The 18,804-nt window shown below is 46.6% G+C and overlaps 1 protein-coding gene across 1 annotated transcript; it reads left to right on the forward strand.

The window, feature by feature from the left end:
• Window positions 1-520: 520 nt before the first annotated feature.
• On the forward strand, window positions 521-832 carry LOC143855825 (uncharacterized). Its single transcript, XM_077365882.1, has one exon. It carries the CDS (start codon window positions 521-523, stop codon window positions 830-832), a length of 312 nt encoding a protein of 103 aa, XP_077221997.1.
• The last annotated feature ends 17,972 nt before the right edge of the window (window positions 833-18,804 follow it).

The raw sequence follows: 18,804 nt of genomic DNA on the forward strand, positions 1-18,804 counted from the left end.
GAATGCCAGACGGTGTTCGACCAACTAAAGGCGTATCTCCAAGCGCTTCCCCTACTCTCAAAGCCGGTACCGGGGGAAAGTTTGTACCTATACCTAGCAGTTGGGTCTGCCGCGGTAAGTTCAGTACTTGTTCGACAGGAAGGAAAAGCGGAACAACCTATTTACTATGTTAGTAGAGTACTCCGCTGAAATTCGGTACTAGGAGATTGAAAAATTCGCCTTCGCTGTTGTCATATCTGCAAGAAAACACCGCCCATATTTCCAAGCTCATCTTGTCACCGTACTCACCGACCAACCCCTCTGAAAGATATTACAGAGGCCCGACACCTCAGGACATATGATTAATTATGCAGTTGAGTTGGGTGAATTCGACATCCAAATAAAGCCCCGCCCAGTGATCGAGTTCCAAGTGCTGGCAGATTTTATTGTGGAACGTACGGTGCCGATGGAGGAGTCAGAAGGTCCAAGCCTCCCGACCAAAGAATCAACCTTGAGCTAGCAGAGCTAGAATCCACTATGGATGTTATATGTGGACGGCTCCTCCAATGCTGGGGGCAATGGTGCCGGCCTAGTCATAACAGGGCCGGACAATTTTATTGCTGAATACGCTCTGCGCCTAGATTTCAAAGCATCTAATAACGAGGCAGAATACAAAGCTCTGATCGCGGGAATAACTCTTGCCACCAAAGTACGAGTCAGTCGGATCAGAGTCCACAGTGATTCACAATTGATGGTCAGCCAAGTTAATGGCTTCAGCGAAGCTAAAGAGGAACGGATGATCAAATACCTGGAAAAGGTGAGAAAGGAAATCTCTGTTTTTGAAGAGTTCTAGATAGTACGAGTTCCCCGAACCTTGAATGCCCGCGCTGATGCTCTTTCTAAGATGGCCTCCTCCGGAATGTTCGAACAAGGAAACATCTATACCGAGATCCTCCCTCAGCCTAGTGTTGAAAGAGAAGAAGTCCTACAACTCAGCGAGGAACCTAGCTGGATGGACCCTATAGTACGATACTTGAAAGACAACATCATACCCTCGAATAGAAAAGAAGCTCGACACCTGGTTGCCATGGCCGCCCATTACATCCTCGACGGACAGAAGCTGTATAAGCGCTCCTTTTCATGGCCCTTGTTGAAATGACTCCAACCCTCCGCCGCGGAGCTCGCCATGAGAGAAGTCCATGAAGGAATTTGTGGCGACCACTCGGGCGGGAAGGTATTGGCTCACAAGATCCTCCGCCGAGGTTTTTTCTGGCCAACCCTCCAGCAAGACGCTTCTGATTTCATCAGAAAATGCGAACAATGCCAGAAGTTCGCTACCGTGCCCCGTCTCCCCGCAGTTCCCTACAAACCCATCTCCAATCCAGTCCCGTTTGCAATGTGGGGAATGGATTTGTTAGGACCTTTTCCTAACTCGACCAAGGGACACCGAATGATGTATGTCGCCATCTACTATTTCAGCAAATGGGTCGAAGCCAAGGCAGTAAAGAAGATTACTTCCAAAGAAACGGAAAACTTCTTCTATCATGATATCATTTGTAGGTTCGGTATTCCACGGGTCCTTGTGACCGACAAAGAGACCCAATTTGCGAGCCGAAGGTTCAAAGACTTTTGCGGGAAACTTGGTATCGACTAACGGTTCACCACAGTAGGTCATCCACAAGCTAACAGAGAAGTGAAAGTAACCAATCGAACTCTCCTACAAGGGTTGAAGAAATGCCCAGAAAATGCCAGAGGCTTATGGGCGGAAGAATTACCGAATCTCCTTTGGGCCTATCGAACCACTCCGAGAACCGCGAGAGGAGAATTGCCATTCAGCCTCGCCTTTGGGGTAGATGCAGTGATACCCGTAGAAATTGGAGCCCATTCTCCGAGACTCGAAGCATACAATGAAAGGACCAATCCCAACCACCAGAGGAGCAGCCTCAACTTCGTTGAAGAAACTAGGGAAAAGGCTCGAGTCAGGATGGCCGCGTATCAACATAGGGTCGCCAGATACGACAACTCCAGAATGAAAGAAAGAGCAGTAAGAACGGGTGACTTGGTGCTGCGACGGTCCGAAGTGTCCGATCCTTGCAACTCGGGAAAATTGGCTCCCACTTGGGAAGAACCCTACCGCGTCTCCTGCATTCTCCAGCCTGGGTCATACCAGTTGGAAGACTTAGAGGGCAACCTCATTCCCCGCACTTGGCATATTTCAAATCTGAAGAAATTCTACCAGTAGGCAGGAATGTAATCATTTTTCATTTTTTTTCCTTATTTTCAATAAGTCTGTATGTTTGTTTTTTGTTTTGTGATGATGCAGACGTGTAGTCATTCTCCCCAAATAAGAAAATCTCCTTTTTTCTCCACCCACAAGAGTGATTACTTCCCAACATCGACAAATCTCCAAATTGAACAAACTACGAGCAAAGAATAAAAGATACGACCCGTAAACCGATGCCCTAAGAGGCTAGGTAGAGCGTCTATCTACTTAAAAGATATAACCCGTACACCAATGCCCAAAGAGGCTCGGTAGAGCGTCTATCTACTTAAAAGATATGACCCACAAACCGATGCCCAAAGAGGCTTGGTAGAGCTTCTATCTACTTAAAAGATACGACCCGTAAACCGATGCCCTAAGAGGCTCGGTAGAGCGTCTATCTACTTAAAAGATATGACCCGTAAACCGATGCCCAAAGAGGCTCGGTAGAGCATCTATCTACTTAAAAGATAGGACCCGTAAACCGATGCCCTAAGAGGCTCGGTAGAGCGTCTATCTACTTAAAAGATATGGCCCGTAAACCAATGCCCAAAGAGGCTCAGTAGAGCGTCTATCTACTTAAAAATATGACCCACAAACCGATGCCCAAAGAGGCTCGGTAGAGTGTCTATCTAATTAAAAGATACGACCCGTAAACTGATGCACTAAGAGGCTCGGTAGAGCGTCTATCTACTTAAAAGTTATGACCCATAAACCGATGCCCCAAGAGTCTCGGTAGAGCGTCTATCTACTAAATACTACTTCAAAGAACAAAGCAATATCTCACTAAAGTCAAGATAAAATTAACCATCACCAGCAAAGGAGTAAAAATATTTTCAAAACATCATCACGAGTAAGGGTCATCCCGAAAGACAAACCCTTCCAACCACACACCAAAATAAAATTATGTTTTTGCAGACCAATTCATGAAACAAAAATAGAAGGGGAATTGCAAGGGCCCTGCCCCTAGACATCCTTCTCCAAATCCTCTCCACTAGAAGGCACAATGACAGGCGGCGCAGAGGATTCCACTCCCGGAGAGGTAACCACAGGAATCCTCTCCCTCGAAAAGTTCGGTCCCTGGCGGACCTTCCAGCCTCTCAATCGGAAAATTAGAATCTATGGCCTTAATCTGGTTTCGATAGTCAATGAAACCCTTTGCCTCGAACTCTAGAACATGGAGTGCCATATCCGTTTAATACTCCTAAGACTGGCGGAACTCGGCGATCGCCAGGGACCGAACCTCCTCCTCTCGCTGTGTGGCTCTATCCCGTGCCTTCTCAAGTTCAGCACGGGCCTCCTTTTCATGGTCAAGTTTGTCCTTGACCCTCTGGAGTTCAGCCTCGGCATTCGCTTGGAGTTTTCGTGCATCTGCCAAGGATTCCTCAAAAACCTTCCTATTGTTCGCCCGAGCATCCGAGTGATTCTTCGCCTCCTTGGATGCATGAGCATAGATAGATTAGTACTTCTCTATGCGCCGCGAGGCATGAGCACAAATATCTGACAACTGCAGACCAAAAGAGAGAGGGTCAGCATTTGCAGAGCCTAAAAGACATTCGAAAAATTAAGAATAAAAGTACACACTTCTTCTCCAAAGCGGCCATATCCCGGCCCTAAGCGGAGTACGAACTTCTCTCCAAATCCGCCTGGTCTCTCGATAAGACACTCGTCAGCGCCATTTCTACAGCTACCCTCGGGTTGCGAAGGGCAAAATTTTCAATACCGACCTTCCAGTTAGGATCAAAATAAGACCCCTGTTGGGTCACCTGATCCCTTGAGAGAGTCCCCGGATTGAAATAAGCCTGGTTTCCCTCGCAACCCTCGACGGACAAAGTCTCCTAGCCCACAGCCTGGCCTTTACCCTTGGCCTCCCCCTCGGCCAACTTACCTTTTTTGCTAGGGCTATTCTCCAGCATTTCTGCCTGCCGCTTGCTATGTACGGACTTCTCCGGAGATGCAGTTTCGTTACTCCCCACAGCCGGAGCCGACCCTTTGCCAACCTTAGCTGCCTAGCGTTTCATGGCTCTGTCATGCTTTAGCCGAGTTGCTTCCTCGGCCTTCAATCTCCTCGCCTCCTCCAGGGCCAAGGCAGAAATGTTAGCGCTCGAACCTTGTGCCGCCATTCCTGCAACAAATCTAGGTAGCAAATCACGACACAATAGAAGGGAAACAAACAAAGATACGAAAAAGAAGATTGGAAAAGAGATTCACCAGACTGACTCTCATCAGTGCTTGTTTCGTATTCTTCCCCCCTTCCTCACCTTCGTCCCGAGCCTCATCTTCCGAGTCTAGCACAACGTTGCTTAGACCAAACTTCACCAATACTCGTTCGGATTTAAAATCCCGAACGTTGAACCTCTCCTCTCCTATGTCCACACCCCTACCCACGACATCATTGAAAACCAGCTGACTCAAGGTCCCTAAGGAAAACTTCAACCCCATTTTCTCCTCGTTGGGCTCTCTCCAATCAAAGGGGAATCGCCACCTGGCTGTTTGAGGTGGCTTCACAAAAAAGAATTCATTCTTCCACCGTTTAATGGAAGATAGAGCTCCGCCCATGATCATCAACGTCTGCCGCTGGGCGACGTCTACCCAGTCCCCATTCATCTTTATAAGGAAACATTGCCGAATAACATCCAACGATAGTGGGGCCTTCACCATTTTACTTTTCACTATGTACGCTAAAAGACCCCTCCACCCATTGGGAAAAATCTGGGACGGTGCCAGACCAAAGAAATAAAAAAAGTCTATCAGAATCGGATGAAGAGGAAAGCGGACACCCGCCTCAATAACTTCTTTGTAAAAGGTTGTCTCTCCCTCCACGCCCGTTCGTTGGAGGTTGGGAGCCGAACTTCATATTCATTCGGGATATGATATTTCTCCCGTAACCTTCCTAGGTCTGAAGGTTGAAGAATGCCTGCTGAACTCATGGCAACTTCAGGACGATATGCCCCACCAGGAGGCAAGTGAGGGTTCCGAAGCTCCGCCGACTCTTTGGCAACACACCTAATCTGGACATCCATTGGTGCCGAACGTGAATCGCTCCTATCCTCAACTAACGCAACAATTACGGGAGCGTCACTCGGCACCGACTCTGCAGCACCCGGGGGTTTAAGGGGAAGAATTGGATCTACCTCCTTTCTTGGCCATGGCGCTATCCTCTTCTTGGACCCTCAGCTCTTTGCGACCGTCGTGCCACCACCAACTCCCTTGGCCCTAATTTTAAGCCTTATCTCCGACGGGCCCCAAAGTACTCTCCTCTTCCATCTCCGTCGGACGCTCCAATACACTCTCCGCCCCCATTTCCGGCGAGACTTGGGGAGAAGGGGATGATTCCTCCATTCCCACGGGCTCAATCGACCGATTTTGTGAATCCGTATTCTCCGACATTATTACTTTAAAGAAACGAAATGAAAAGTTCGAGTTAAGAAACGCACCGGTGAAATTCGAGGAAAAAACCGTGAAACTCGCCGGAGAAGACGAACCAGCACCTCGAAAGAAAGGGGAAATCGAGTCGAGGAAAAACTTGGAATCTTCCAAATCTCCGAAGGAACAAAGCAAAAAGGGGAAATTCTTACAGAAAGAGGAAAATGATCCACCGGAGAATCTGTGCGTATCTCGCCGGAATGGAGGAAGAAAAGAAAGAAAGAGAAAATGGAAGAAAAAAGGAAAATGAGCGGGCTTTTATAGCTCCACACCCGGGAAAACTCAAAAGTCATGTCACTCTGACGTTATACGACACATGGCACCCCGTAAAACGCGCACAGTTACCAAAGTCATTAACATGCCGTTTCGCCATCATTGTTTAAAGCGCCAAACCGCCGTTTCCCGAGAGTCATGACCGTTACACGTGTCTCCTCGAAGTATCCCTCGGGACGCGTCAACCAGCGCTTACAAAGCGAAATGTACCCTGGTGCCGAATGTCGATTGAAGAAGTTAACCATGATGCGACATGTCCAAGCTGTGTTACATTCACGCCCAGGTAAGAGCACACTCGGGACCGAATGTTCTCACTTGTGCCGTGAGCGTAACTCCAACTAAAACGATGATCCCTCGCATGAAAATGCGGTAGTCGTGATATTCGATTCCCATTATTATTAAATAATGTGTTTTCAATACATCTACTAGCTACTTGCTTTATTAAATAAAAGCGTGACAAAGAAATATTGGAAATAACAAAGATCCTTTTATTCACAAGTAAAAGAACCTTTACAAAAGGTGGGCTTCTAGGCCGGATATGAAAAAAAGGAAAAATACATTCAGTACCGTGCTAGAACTACGACTAACTACAAAAGATGGAAGGAAACGATGAAAAGTCGATGCCCGGAGCTTCAGTATCATACGTCTGGTGAACCACCAAGCGCTACCGGACATTGGACCTCACTATTGCCACGACACCCACTTGGCATGATCTTCTTCGCCCCGGAAGGAGGCTTCAAAACCGACTGTGCCAAGATCATGGCCGAAGGTTCCATCATTCGTCTAGATCTTCTTTAGGGTCCTCCTCCGGCGAACTCGCCTCCAGATGAGGCTCGAGACCGGGTGATGGGGAGCCGCCCCTCGTACCACCTTCGGTCACTTTTTGCAGCATCACATTCAGGGCCTCGTTCTCCATTTCCAACTTCCCGACTTTGGCCCTCAACCGGAGAACGTCCAAGCCTTGCTGAAGAAGTTGGTCCGCCACTCCATGTCCATTCTCCTTGGTATGCTTCAGGGACTGCTTATAGTTGGCGACGAAGCTGACATCGCCAGGAGCAAGGTAGTTTTTGGGAGCGGGGGAGCCCAGATTTCTTTGGGCTTCCACTTTGTGTTTCTTCCTCTCCTGGGAGCCACGATCCACCCCTTCAACTCCAGCCGATGGAGAAATCACCGCCACCAGAGTCACCATTTCAGATGAACCAAGTCCAACGGCTGGCAGATTTCTTCCCCTCTGTGATCTCCTAGTTCTCCGAGACACCCGCTCCCCGACAAAAATCTAGGGTTCCTCTTCTCTATCCGAAGGCCAGTTTACTTCCACCACCTGATTTATTGCCCCTGTTGATCGTCGCCGACGAGCTCTTGAGACATTTTCAACAAAACAAAGCTGAGAGAAAAGGGAGGAAAGGAAAAAGGAATGACAGATAACCCTTACCCTCACCCCCTTTCTTATAAGGGTCATCGGGCGAAAAAAATTGACCGGGATTTAATAACCCGGCGATTTTCGAAATCTCCCATAAAGCGGGAAATAAAAGCCTGACTCATTTTTCGAAAAAAGCGCGCAAAAAATAGGTTGGCTATAAATGTCTTCACCGTTTCCCAAGAAAACCTAAGCATAGAATAACGCGCCTATCAAACGACGTGACATTGAATCTACCCGCCGATTCCCGAGAAAGACGCTTCGACTCCATTATTTTCATAGGGTCGGCACAGACTCACCGCTTGAAATTTTAACTACATCCTTGCCCCTTATAAAGGGACAAGAAAGTAGGGGGGCAGTATGTTAGGGGTAAAATCGGTATATCCAGCACCGACCTTCAATCCCCTTCTCCTCCCTTGAGCGGTACCGAACTACTAAGAGAATAAAGCACAATCACGGGGATCCCGCTCCCAAACAGGAAATCCGGACGGCCGTTACGTGTAAGCCACGGCTTTTGAATTCAAAATATCCCGCCTAAATCATCACCAACGATCTCCGCCCAGAATCATCGGAAATCATATCAGCACGATTGTATTTGCCAGCCATCATGCTCCACGTGGGCAAAATCCAGGATATGATTGATATCTCCACGATCTTATTCACTGGCCATCACGCTCCACGTGGGCAAAATCAAAGGCAAGATTGATATCTTCAAGATCATGGATCTCCACCCCTATAAAAAGGGGGCTACGCACTCAAGCAAGGCATTCAACTCTCCCTCTCCTCTTTTTTGGTTTGGTAACTTGACTTAGCCCTCTCCCATTCCCCGTCCATTGTCTGTGATTGCCCGTCTCTGACTTGAGTGTCGAAGTGGCCGTCCGGAGCCACAACTCTGGGCCCACTGACAGTTTTTCTGTGAGCGCAGGATTACAGGTTCTGCGAAGCTAGTTCGTGTAGTCAGATTCTGGGCGTCATCAGGTTTAAAGGGAGGTTTGGAAACGTTGTTTACTGGGGTTGTTTGGAAACGTGTTCAAGTTTAATACAATATGGAAACATTGCTTAAATATTATTATTCGGTATTAGAAAATTATTATTAGAAATTAAATATTAGAAAGTTAATTGTGTTTCTAAAGATGTGGAGACTACCAGAGGAAGTTGCCCAGTTAAGAAAAACTCTGCGGAAGTGGGAGAGATTTAAGGGATCGTTTTACGTTTTATAATTTTTTTTCCGTATTGGGAATGAGGGTGCCACGTCGGATAATTGCGGGATGGGGGGACTGTCCACGTGAGTGTGAACAGTGAAACCCCCATCTAGCTTTATTATAATACTAGCAAAAACCCCGTGCGATGCACGGGCCGACAAAGAATTGTACATACCACATCATAGGTTGATCTAAACCGTCTATGTGATGGAACACAACATAAATAGGTTGTGCCCGTAAAATAATTTCCATAGGCTGATACTAGCCCTCCAATCTATAGGGGGTTTCCATAATTGTTGTTCCTCTTAAGGTGCCAAGAATTCGTCAATATTTTTATAGGTGTCCTCCATTCGTAATATCAAACTTTCTGTAATTTGACCCGCACATAGTGAAAAAGGAAAAGTAGTTCCCGATTTCCAACCCGACTGGGTTCCACCCGACCCAACCTGATTTGCAATTTCCTCAACCCGACCCAACCTGATTTCCAATTCGGGTTGGGTTGGGTCGGGTTGACCCGATCTGATATGGTACCAATTGTTGACCACCTCAACTCAAGGCAGGTTGTTTTGGATTTTGAGAACCAATAGTGAGTCACCAATAATAAGTTTTTAACTCACAATCGGTTCTCAAAATCCAAACCAAACAAGGACTAACAATTAACAAAGGGAAATGTTATCCGCACTACTATATTTTGATGATCACACTCCTCACTTTATTAAAGTACGGTATGGTCCGCACCATAGGATTATCCAAACAGTCCATTGTGGACTGTGGAGACTATTTCAATGTTGAAAAAGAAAAACACATTTACAAAACTTCTTCAGATGAAAGCCAAATTCGGGTTTCAGGTCAGGTCGGGTTGCCCGACAGCCCAACCCGACCCGACCCGATTTCCAATTCGTGTTGATTTTTCCCAACCCAACCCAACCCGATTTGCGAAAAAGCTTAACCCGACCCAACCCAAATTCGGGTTGAACTCGTCAGGTTCCCAACCCGCGTGGGAACATCCAAGTGACAACGATGGTTTCAAATTATATATAGTGCTAATGTCCTCACTATCATATTTTATAATGGCACTACTCACCGTATTTTGATGATCGCACTCCTCACTTTATTAAAATGTACGGTATGGCCCATACCATAGGATGATCCAAACCGTCCATTAGATGGGCCACTGCCTACATAGGTTGTGCCCCAAAAATAATTTTCATAGGTTGATCCGAACCCTCCGATCTATAGCGGGTTATAGGTTGATCCAAACCGTCCATGTGATGGAACACAACATCAATCGGGGTTCCCCGTAAAATCATTTCCATAAGTTGATCCTAGCCCTCCAATCGATATAGGCTGATCCTAGCCCTCCAGTCGATAGAGGTTTCCATAATTGTTGTTCCTCTTCAGGTGCCCGGAATCCGTCAATATTTTGCAAGTGTCCTACATGAGTAATATAAAGTAGTTTTTTTCGTCATTGTCATATGTCTTTACATCTTCTTGGTAGTTTTTTTCGTAATTGTAATAGACAGGTACCCTGGTCGGTACTTTTTGTAAGTAGATTACGATTTTACCCTCAAATAATTTCTCTGTTAGATATCAGCAATGGGGTTAATGGGAAAAGAGTAATGGTGATGTGTAAATCTCACATAAAATGAAAAGAAATTCCTTTTAGATTACGATTTTACCCTCAAATAATTTCTCTATTAGATATCACCTATGGGGTTAATGGTAAAATAGTAATGGTGATGTGTAAATCTCACATAAAAAGAAAAGAAATTCCTTTTTTCTCTAGCTATATAATAGTAGATAGATATCTATCTACTACAATAAGCTGGGATGAAAAGAGGAGAGTTTTTTCGATTTTTTTGAAAATTACGTGAGAATTACACGTCACATTTTTTGACTTTTTTGAACAAATGCACCCATTCAACTCATATAATTTCAATCCTACACCCCCTCCTTTATGCTTTTAACAAAGGCACCCATTAAATCATATAATTTCAATCCTACTCCCTCCTTTATGCTTTTAACAAAGGCACCCATTAAAGCCCTATAATTTCAATCTTACCCCCCTCCTTTATGGTTTTTTAATAAAAAAAATCTATAGGGTGATATTAACCATCCGATTTAAGATAAGAGGAATTATGGAAACATTTATAGATTGGAGGGCTAGGATCAGCCTATGGAAATGATTTTTGGAGCACAACCTATTTATGTTGTGTTCCATCACATGGACGGTTTGGATCAACCTATGACGTGGTCCGTACAGTTCTTTGTCGGCCCGTGCATCGCACGGGTTTTTTACTAGTATCTATATAGTAGAAGAGAAAATAAGAGAATTTTTTATAGAATTACACATCACTCTTTTTGACTTTTTTTTAACAAAGGCACCCATTCAACACACATATTTTCAATCCTGCCCCTTCTTTATGCTTTTTAAGAAAGGCACCCATTAAAGCCAAATAATTTCAATCCTAACCCCTCCTTTATGCTTGTTTAATAAAAAATCTATAGGGTGATCTTAACCATCCGATTTAAGAGGAACAACATATTATGGAAACCTCTATAGATTGGAGGGCTAGGATCAGCCTAGTGTATATATACTATATATAGTATATAAAGTATATATACTAGTATGTATATATACTATATGAGAAAACATTTCCTACACACTTGTGTAGGTAAGTTACCTACACACTAGCTTAAAATACAGTGGGGGCCCGCCCACATTGTTTGGGTGATCCAAACCATTCATTTGAATGGTCCTCACATAGATAGGGCATCCACAAAAAATCAGATCCATAGGATCATCCCAACCATTCAAACTATGGAGGCAAAAAATGGACTAATTTGTGAAGGTTTATACATGTCCATTTTACCTCCACAAATCGAAGGGTTGGGATGATCCTATGGATCTGATTTTTTGTGGACACCCTTTCTCTGTGAGGACCATTCAAATGAATGGTTTGGATCACCCAAACAATGTGGGCCCCCACTGTATTTTAAGCTAGTGTGTAGGTAACTTACCTACACAAGTGTGTAGGAAATGTTTTCTCATACTATATATATACTAGTAAAAAACCCTGTGCGATGCACGGGCCGACAAAGAACTGTACGGACCACATCGTAGGTTGATCCAAACCGTCCATGTGATGGAACACAACATAAATAGGTTGTGCCCCAAAAATCATTTCCATAGGCTGATCCTAGCCCTCCAATCTATAGAGGTTTCCATAATTCCTCTTAAATCAAATGGTTAAGATCACCCTATAGATTTTTTATTAAAAAAACATAAAGGAGGGGGGTAAGATTGAAATTATCTGACTTTAATGGGTGCCTTCGTTAATAAGCATAAAGGAGGGGGTAGGATTGAAAATATGTGGGTTGAATGGGTGCCTTTGTTAAAAGAAGTAAAAAAAAAAGTGATGTGTAATTCTCATAGAATTTTCAAAAAACTCAAAAGATTCTCTTCTATTTTTCCCCCGCTATATATATATACTCGCAAAAAACCCCGTGCGATGCACGGGCCGACAAAGAATTGTACAGACCACATCATAGGTTGATCTAAACCGTCCATGTGATGGAACACAACATAAATAGGTTGTGCCCGTAAAATAATTTCCATAGGCTGATCCTAGCCCTCCAATCTATAAAGGTTTCGATAATTGTTGTTCCTCTTAAGGTGCCCAGAATTCGTCAATATTTTTATAGGTGTCCTGCATTCGTAATATCAAACTTTCCGTAATTTGACCCGCACATTGTGAATAAGGAAAAGTAGTTCCCGATTTCCAACCCGACTGGGTTCGACCTGACCTAACCCGATTTGCAATTTCCTCAACCCGACCCAATCTGATTTCCAATTCGGGTTGGGTTGGGTTGGGTTGACCCGATTTGATATGGTACCAATTGTTGACCACCTCAACTCAAGCCGGGTTGTTTTGGATTTTGAGAACCAATAGTGGGTTAGCAATAATCAGTTTTTAACTCACAATCGGTTCTCAAAATCCAAACCAAACAGGGAGTAAGAATTAACGAAGGGAAATGTTATCGGCACTACTATATTTTGATGATCACACTCCTCACTTTATTAAAGTACGGTATGGCCCACACCATAGGATTACCCAAACTGTCCATTGTGGACTGTGGAGACTATTTCAGTGTTGAAAAAGAAAAACACATATACAGAACTTCTTCAGATGGAACCCAAATTCTGGTTTCGGGTCGGGTCGGGTTGCCTGACAGCCCAATCCGACCCGACCCGATTTCCAATTCGGGTTGATTTTTTCCAACCCAACCCAACCCGATTGCGAAAAAGCTTAACCTGACCCAACCCAAATTCAGGTTGAACCTGTCAGGTTCGGGTTGAACCCGACCCGCGTGGGAACATCCAAGTAACAACGATGGTTTCAAATTATATATAGTGCTAATGTCCTCACTATCATATTTTATAATGGCATTACTCCCCGTATTTTGATGATCGCACTCCTCACTTTATTAAAATGTACGGTATGGCCCGTACCATAGGATGATCTAAACCGTCCATTAGATGGGCCACTGCCTACATAGGTTGTGCCCCAAAAATAATTTTCATAGGTTGATCCGAACCCTCCGATCTATAGCGGGTTATATGTTGATCCAAACTGTCAATGTGATGGAACACAACATCAATCGGTTGTGCTGGTAAAATCATTTCCATAGGTTGATCCGAGCCCTCCAATCGATATAGGTTAATCCTAGTCCTCCAATCGATAGAGATTTCCATAATCGTTGTTCCTCTTTAGGTGCCCGGAATCCGTCAATATTTTGCAAGCGTCCTGCATGCGTAATATAAAGTAGTTCTTTCGTCATTGTCATATGTCTTTACCTCTTCTTGGTAGTTTTTTTTCGTAATTGTCATAGACTGGTGCCCTGGGTCGGTTTCTTATGTAGATTACGATTTTACCCTCAAATAATTTCTCATAGAGATAGATGTTAGATATCAGGAAAGGGGTTAATGGTAAAAGAGTAATGCTGATGTGTAAATCTCAGAGAAAAAGAAAAGAATTTCATTTTTTCTCTAGCTATATTGTAGTAGATATATATATATATGAGGAAAGTGTTGGTGAGCTTTAAGCTCACCAAACTTATGGTGAGCTTAAGCGCCCAATCACATTGGTTCCTACTTTGTTAGGATGATCCAAAGCATTCATTTGAAAGGCCCTTACATAGATGGGATGTGTACCAAAAATCAGCTCCATAGGATCATCCTAACCCATCCATTTGGGGAGGTAAAAATGGACATACATTATTTGTCCACAAATCTGCCCATTTTTGTCCTCCACAAATGGAGAGGTTAGGATGATCCTATGGAGCTGATTTTTGATACACACCCTATCTATGATAGGGCCTTGCAAATGAATGGTTTGGATCACCACAGAAAATGTGGGACCCATGTGATTGGGGCGCTTAAGCTCCCCATAAGTTTGGTGAGCTTAAGCTCACCAACACTTTCCTCAAAATAACACTTTTGAAACTGCCCTATTCTAAAAGCATGGGTTTTGGCAAAGGCACCCATTCCAAGCAATTAATCCTAAACTCGACTTTGGTAATGACACCCATTCCGAGCAATTAATCGTAAGTCAAATGTTAGTAACGACACCCATTCCAAGCAGTTATTTATAAGATAAATTTTGATAATGATACTCACTAGAAAAAAAGAACCATAAGTTCAATTGACAAGGACACCTATTTAAAAAAAAATTCACAATGGGCCGGGCATTACAAAACACATCTCAGTTTTTTTGTCTCATGGAAAAATACCCAACTAAATTTATTTTCTCCCCTTGTATCACAACGTAGCACGAGTTTTTTTACAAGTACTAATATAGAAGAAAACAAAAGGAGCCATTAAAAAAAAAGGAAAAAAAAAATGGAACATACAAAATGAAAGAGCTGTGCACCTTTCTAAAGTCAATCAAGGGATAGGTCCACCATCGATCTAGAGCTCTTTGAAAGCATTGGTGAAGAGGGACTTGGTATTCTGGCCATCTTCCCAATCTAATTCTTCAAACCATTCTCTTTCCGCGATAAATTTTCGAATGCTAGGATCAGGAAGGGAGCTTCTTCAATTTTGTACATCTGTCTATCCGCATATATTCCAAGGAAGTGAAAGACACTCTCGTACTACAAATGCTCCTAAATCCCTTTAATCGCTCAAGGTGTAGGAAGCGTAAACTTGGGAGTGCATTGTTGAGAACTAGCATGTTATCCCCCTCTTCAATAATTTCCTCAATTTTATCACAACCACAGATGATAAGATACTCCAAATTATCCAGATGATGTTCCAGATTAGAGGAGAAGAGAGTACCACTCAGTTGTTCACAGGAACCAATATCCAATGTTTTCAATTGTCGAAGACTTAGGCTTCCATGTTTCACGCTTAACTCCTTCAGATTTGGTAAATTAGAAAGTCTCATCCACTCAATATTGTGTCCTACGTCTCCGTTGTCTATAATGCAATCCACTTGAGAACAATTGGCAATCACAAGGTCTCTTAAGGTCAGAGAATGGCCTGCTATTTCAGAAATTCCTTGTTTTAGACCATTACATGCATAAATACCTGTTAGGTCTAAAATTGGTAACAGGTTATGGTAGGGCCGGAAGGGCTGATCTGACAAGCCACAACTGAAGGGCTAGTGGAGTCCTGCGCTGCACAAGCACAGACAAGGATGCAAAGGGTCAGAAGACCAACCGGAGTGGTGCTCCGGACGGGCGCTTCGACACTCAAGTCAGTATGAGCAGGAGTGCAGAGCAATGTCAGAGCAAAAAGCTTAGAGTTTTGATCTCAGATCCCTCACCTTAGCACAAGTGAAGGCTATTTATAGTGGTTCTGAGCCACCTGTCCAGGACAGGTGGTAGCCCCTGTATGGACCAGATCTCATACCTAGGAGGGGCAGGTGGAAGTCCCCGATTGGTCTAGGTGTCATACGTAGGAGGGACATGTGTTGGCTTTGCAGTGGTCCCTGTGAGGGCCACGTGTCAACAGCCGATTGGTTGAAGATTTTGGACCCCATCAGTTGCCCCCTGGTTCTCCGAGTCGTGACAGCGGCTAGGGGAAGCAAAAAGAGGGTTAAAACAGCATCCGGCCGGCCTTAAGGCCTCTGGGCAGCTGAGGCCGGCCTCGGACGGGGCCAGAAAAAACCGCGGCCGGACAGGGGCCTCCGGGCGGCCTGGTCCGGCCTTGAAGGTTGGCCTGAAGGAGCACGGCCGGACAGGAGCCTCTTGGCGATCCAGTCCGGTCAAAATTTGGACCAGAAGTCTGGCCGGCCAAACCTACTAGGCGTCATGGCCGGGCAGATATCCTGTCCGGCTTAGGCGCTGGGTGGCCGGGCCGGGCAGGTCTTTTGGCGTCTAGCGATTGCGCCATATCCTGTCCGGCTTAGGCGCTGGACGGCCAGGCCGGGCAGGTCTTTTGTCGCCTAGCGATTGCGCCATATCCTGTCCGGCTAAGACGCTGGACGGCCAGGCCGGGCAGGTCTTTTGTCGCCTAGCGATTGCGCCATATCCTGTCCGGCTAAGGCGCTGGACGGCCAGGCCGGGCAGGTCTTTTGTCGCCTAGCGATTGCGCCATATCCTGTCCGGCTAAGGCGCTGGACGGCCAGGCCGGGCAGGTCTTTTGTCGCCTAGCGATTGCGCCATATCCTGTCCGGCTTAGGCGCTGGACGGCCAGGCCGAGCAGGTCTTTTGTCGCCTAGCGATTGCGCCATATCCTGTCCGGCTAAGGCGCTGGACGGCCAGGCCGGGCAGGTCTTTTGTCGCCTAGCGATTGCGCTATATCCTGTCCGGCTTAGGCGCTGGACGGCCAGGCCGGGCAGGTCTTTTGGCGTCTAGCGATTGCGTCATATCCTGTCCGGCTTAGGCGCTGGACGGCTAGGCCGGGCAGGTCTTTTGCCGCCTAATCACTTTGGAACTTGTGCCTCGCATTTAATGCGGTAGGTGACGTGGCGCACTCCGGCTGGTGGGAAAAGGGCGGGATTTTTCCCGCTCTTCCCAGCCTATATATACCGGAGTTTTTACTCCTCATTTTTCACTTTTCACATTCTTCTCTCCTCCTCTGCTGCTCGGCTAGTCAAATTTCTGCCCGCTTCGGATCAGTGAGCCCGGAGATCTTCGTTCAACACTTCAGTTCGGTAATTTCTTTTAGCTTTTCTTGTCTTCCCTTTTAATGTCTAGCACTAGTTCGGAGTCGGACTCTGGCTCAAAGGAGTCCGGTTCGATCAGTAGTACGGGGTCCGGGGCGTCGGAGAGGACGAGACCGGCCTCTCCTACGGAGGCCGGTGTTGAGGACGAAGAGATAATAATTGTAGACGAGGAGAGCGGGGAGGAAGTGATTGTGGACTTAGACACAATCCCAGTCCGTGGGGACGGACCGCACCGGGTAGAAACCAGTGGCGACGAAGAAGACATTGAGGCGGTAATTCCTCGCTTGCCGCGCGCGCCCGTCGAGGTGATAGCGGAGGCATGGATGGAGGCCAATCCGCAGTACAACATCGGGGCCCTGCGCGAGGTGAACCGTCTGGGGCCGGACAAACTTCAGGCCGTCAGGGACAAATACTGTATCCCTGATCGGTATACTTTGAGGGCGGCCGTCGAAGGGGACCGGGCTAGCAACGATAGTGCAGATCTCTGCCTATACGAAGAAGCCTTCCGGGCCGGGCTCAGGCTTCCCTTACATCCGTTTTTTGTCGATGTGCTAAGGTACTACGGGCTGGCGGTTACACAGGTCGTGCCGAACTCTTGGAGGACGCTGGTCGGCTTCCTTTATTTTTTGGGAGTTCGTCTCCGTAGGAACCCCACCATACCCGTCTTCAGGATGTGTGCGCACCTGAAGAGGCACAAGGAGGGCGGCTGGATCTATATCAGCCAACGGGCCGAAGTGAAAATGATCACTGGCATACCTACTTCCATTCACACATGGAAGAACAGGTTTTTCTACGCTAGGGACACCGAGCCGGGCTCCCATTGGCCGTTCTCGTTGGAATGGAGAACGCCGGACACCCAGAACCTTAGTCAGAAGCCAGCCCTTAAGGGTTACGACTACATGACCTTCGCTTTGATCAAAGAAGAGCTGAAGCGCGGTCAAATAAACTGCTCGGAGTTCTCCGAGGAGGCCGTCCTGGTAGCGCTCGGGATCAGTCGTGCGAGGCCGGCACGTACGTAGACTCTTTAGGGCCAGCTTTTATTTTTTGAACTGTTCCTTTCTTTTTCTTTTTTATAGTTCTAACTGTGTTCTGTTCTCGCGTCTAGAAATGGTGAAGCAGATGTCCATGCTGGACAAGATCAGGCAGACCTCCCAAGCGTCCCCAACGCAGGAGCAGCCCCAAACCAAGGGCAAGAAAAGAAAGGTTCCGGAGTCAACTCCGGCAATGGCCGCACTGGCCGAGCCACTTAAAAGCAGCCGGGCGACGCATAAGCTTTCCGTTAAGTCGAGCCGGGCAAATTTCGCCGGACAGAGCTCCGGATCTGCAGGGGTGACAGAGCCCCAACACAGCGGGCCGGTCCTGGGCATCCCTGCCGCCACGGCGGCGAGAGGCGACAACGTCTTCCGCCCAAACTGGGCGGTGCAGAAAACGGACACCGGCCTGGGGGATAGCCGGGTGGCCACGGAATTGATGTACCAGGGCGTCCTCCCACGCGACCGGCGGGACGTCGAGAAAGAGGCGCCGGAGACCTGCGAAGAGGCAATCACCTCCGCCCTCTATCAACTCCAGGTCTACTCAAGGGACATGGCCAAGAAGCGTTATCTCTTCTCCGAGACGCTCACACAGATAGAGTCCGAGAAGAGCCAGCTCCAAAAGGACAAGGACGGGCTTACCGAAGCTGTCAAGATCAAAGAGGCCGAATGCAACAGCTGGAAGGACGAGCTGCAGAGGGTCAAAAACCAGGCCGTGCAGGATCTCCTAAATGCGCAGGAGAGAGCCGGTCAGAGGGAGAAGGCGGCTATCAAGGCGGCCGTGAAAGCGGCAGTGAGGGAGGCCGTGAAAGAAACTGAGAAGAGGAAGGACACACAGTTCTTCAACCTGGGCCTCCAGGCCTATAAGGCGGGGTTCCTCTTCTGCTCCGAACAGGTGAAGAAGACTTACCCCGACATTTCCCTGGACGGACTGGCCGTCCCGTATGCACCTCCGGAGGAGGAAGACGAACCGGACTCCTCCCAACCCATCGAGGTGGAACAGGAAGTCGTTCTGGCTTCCGAGGTCACCGCCCCAACCACT

The sequence above is a fragment of the Tasmannia lanceolata genome, unplaced genomic scaffold (genome assembly GCF_043159265.1).
Source record: "Tasmannia lanceolata isolate RefF3 unplaced genomic scaffold, GAP_Taslan_0.1 ptg000023l, whole genome shotgun sequence".
In the NCBI taxonomy this organism is placed as follows: Eukaryota; Viridiplantae; Streptophyta; class Magnoliopsida; order Canellales; family Winteraceae; genus Tasmannia; species Tasmannia lanceolata.

What these genes read in the sequence shown, in the direction of transcription:
- LOC143855825 (XM_077365882.1), top strand. Translation starts at nt 521, where the DNA reads ATGTTATATGTGGACGGCTCCTCCAATGCTGGGGGCAATGGTGCCGGC.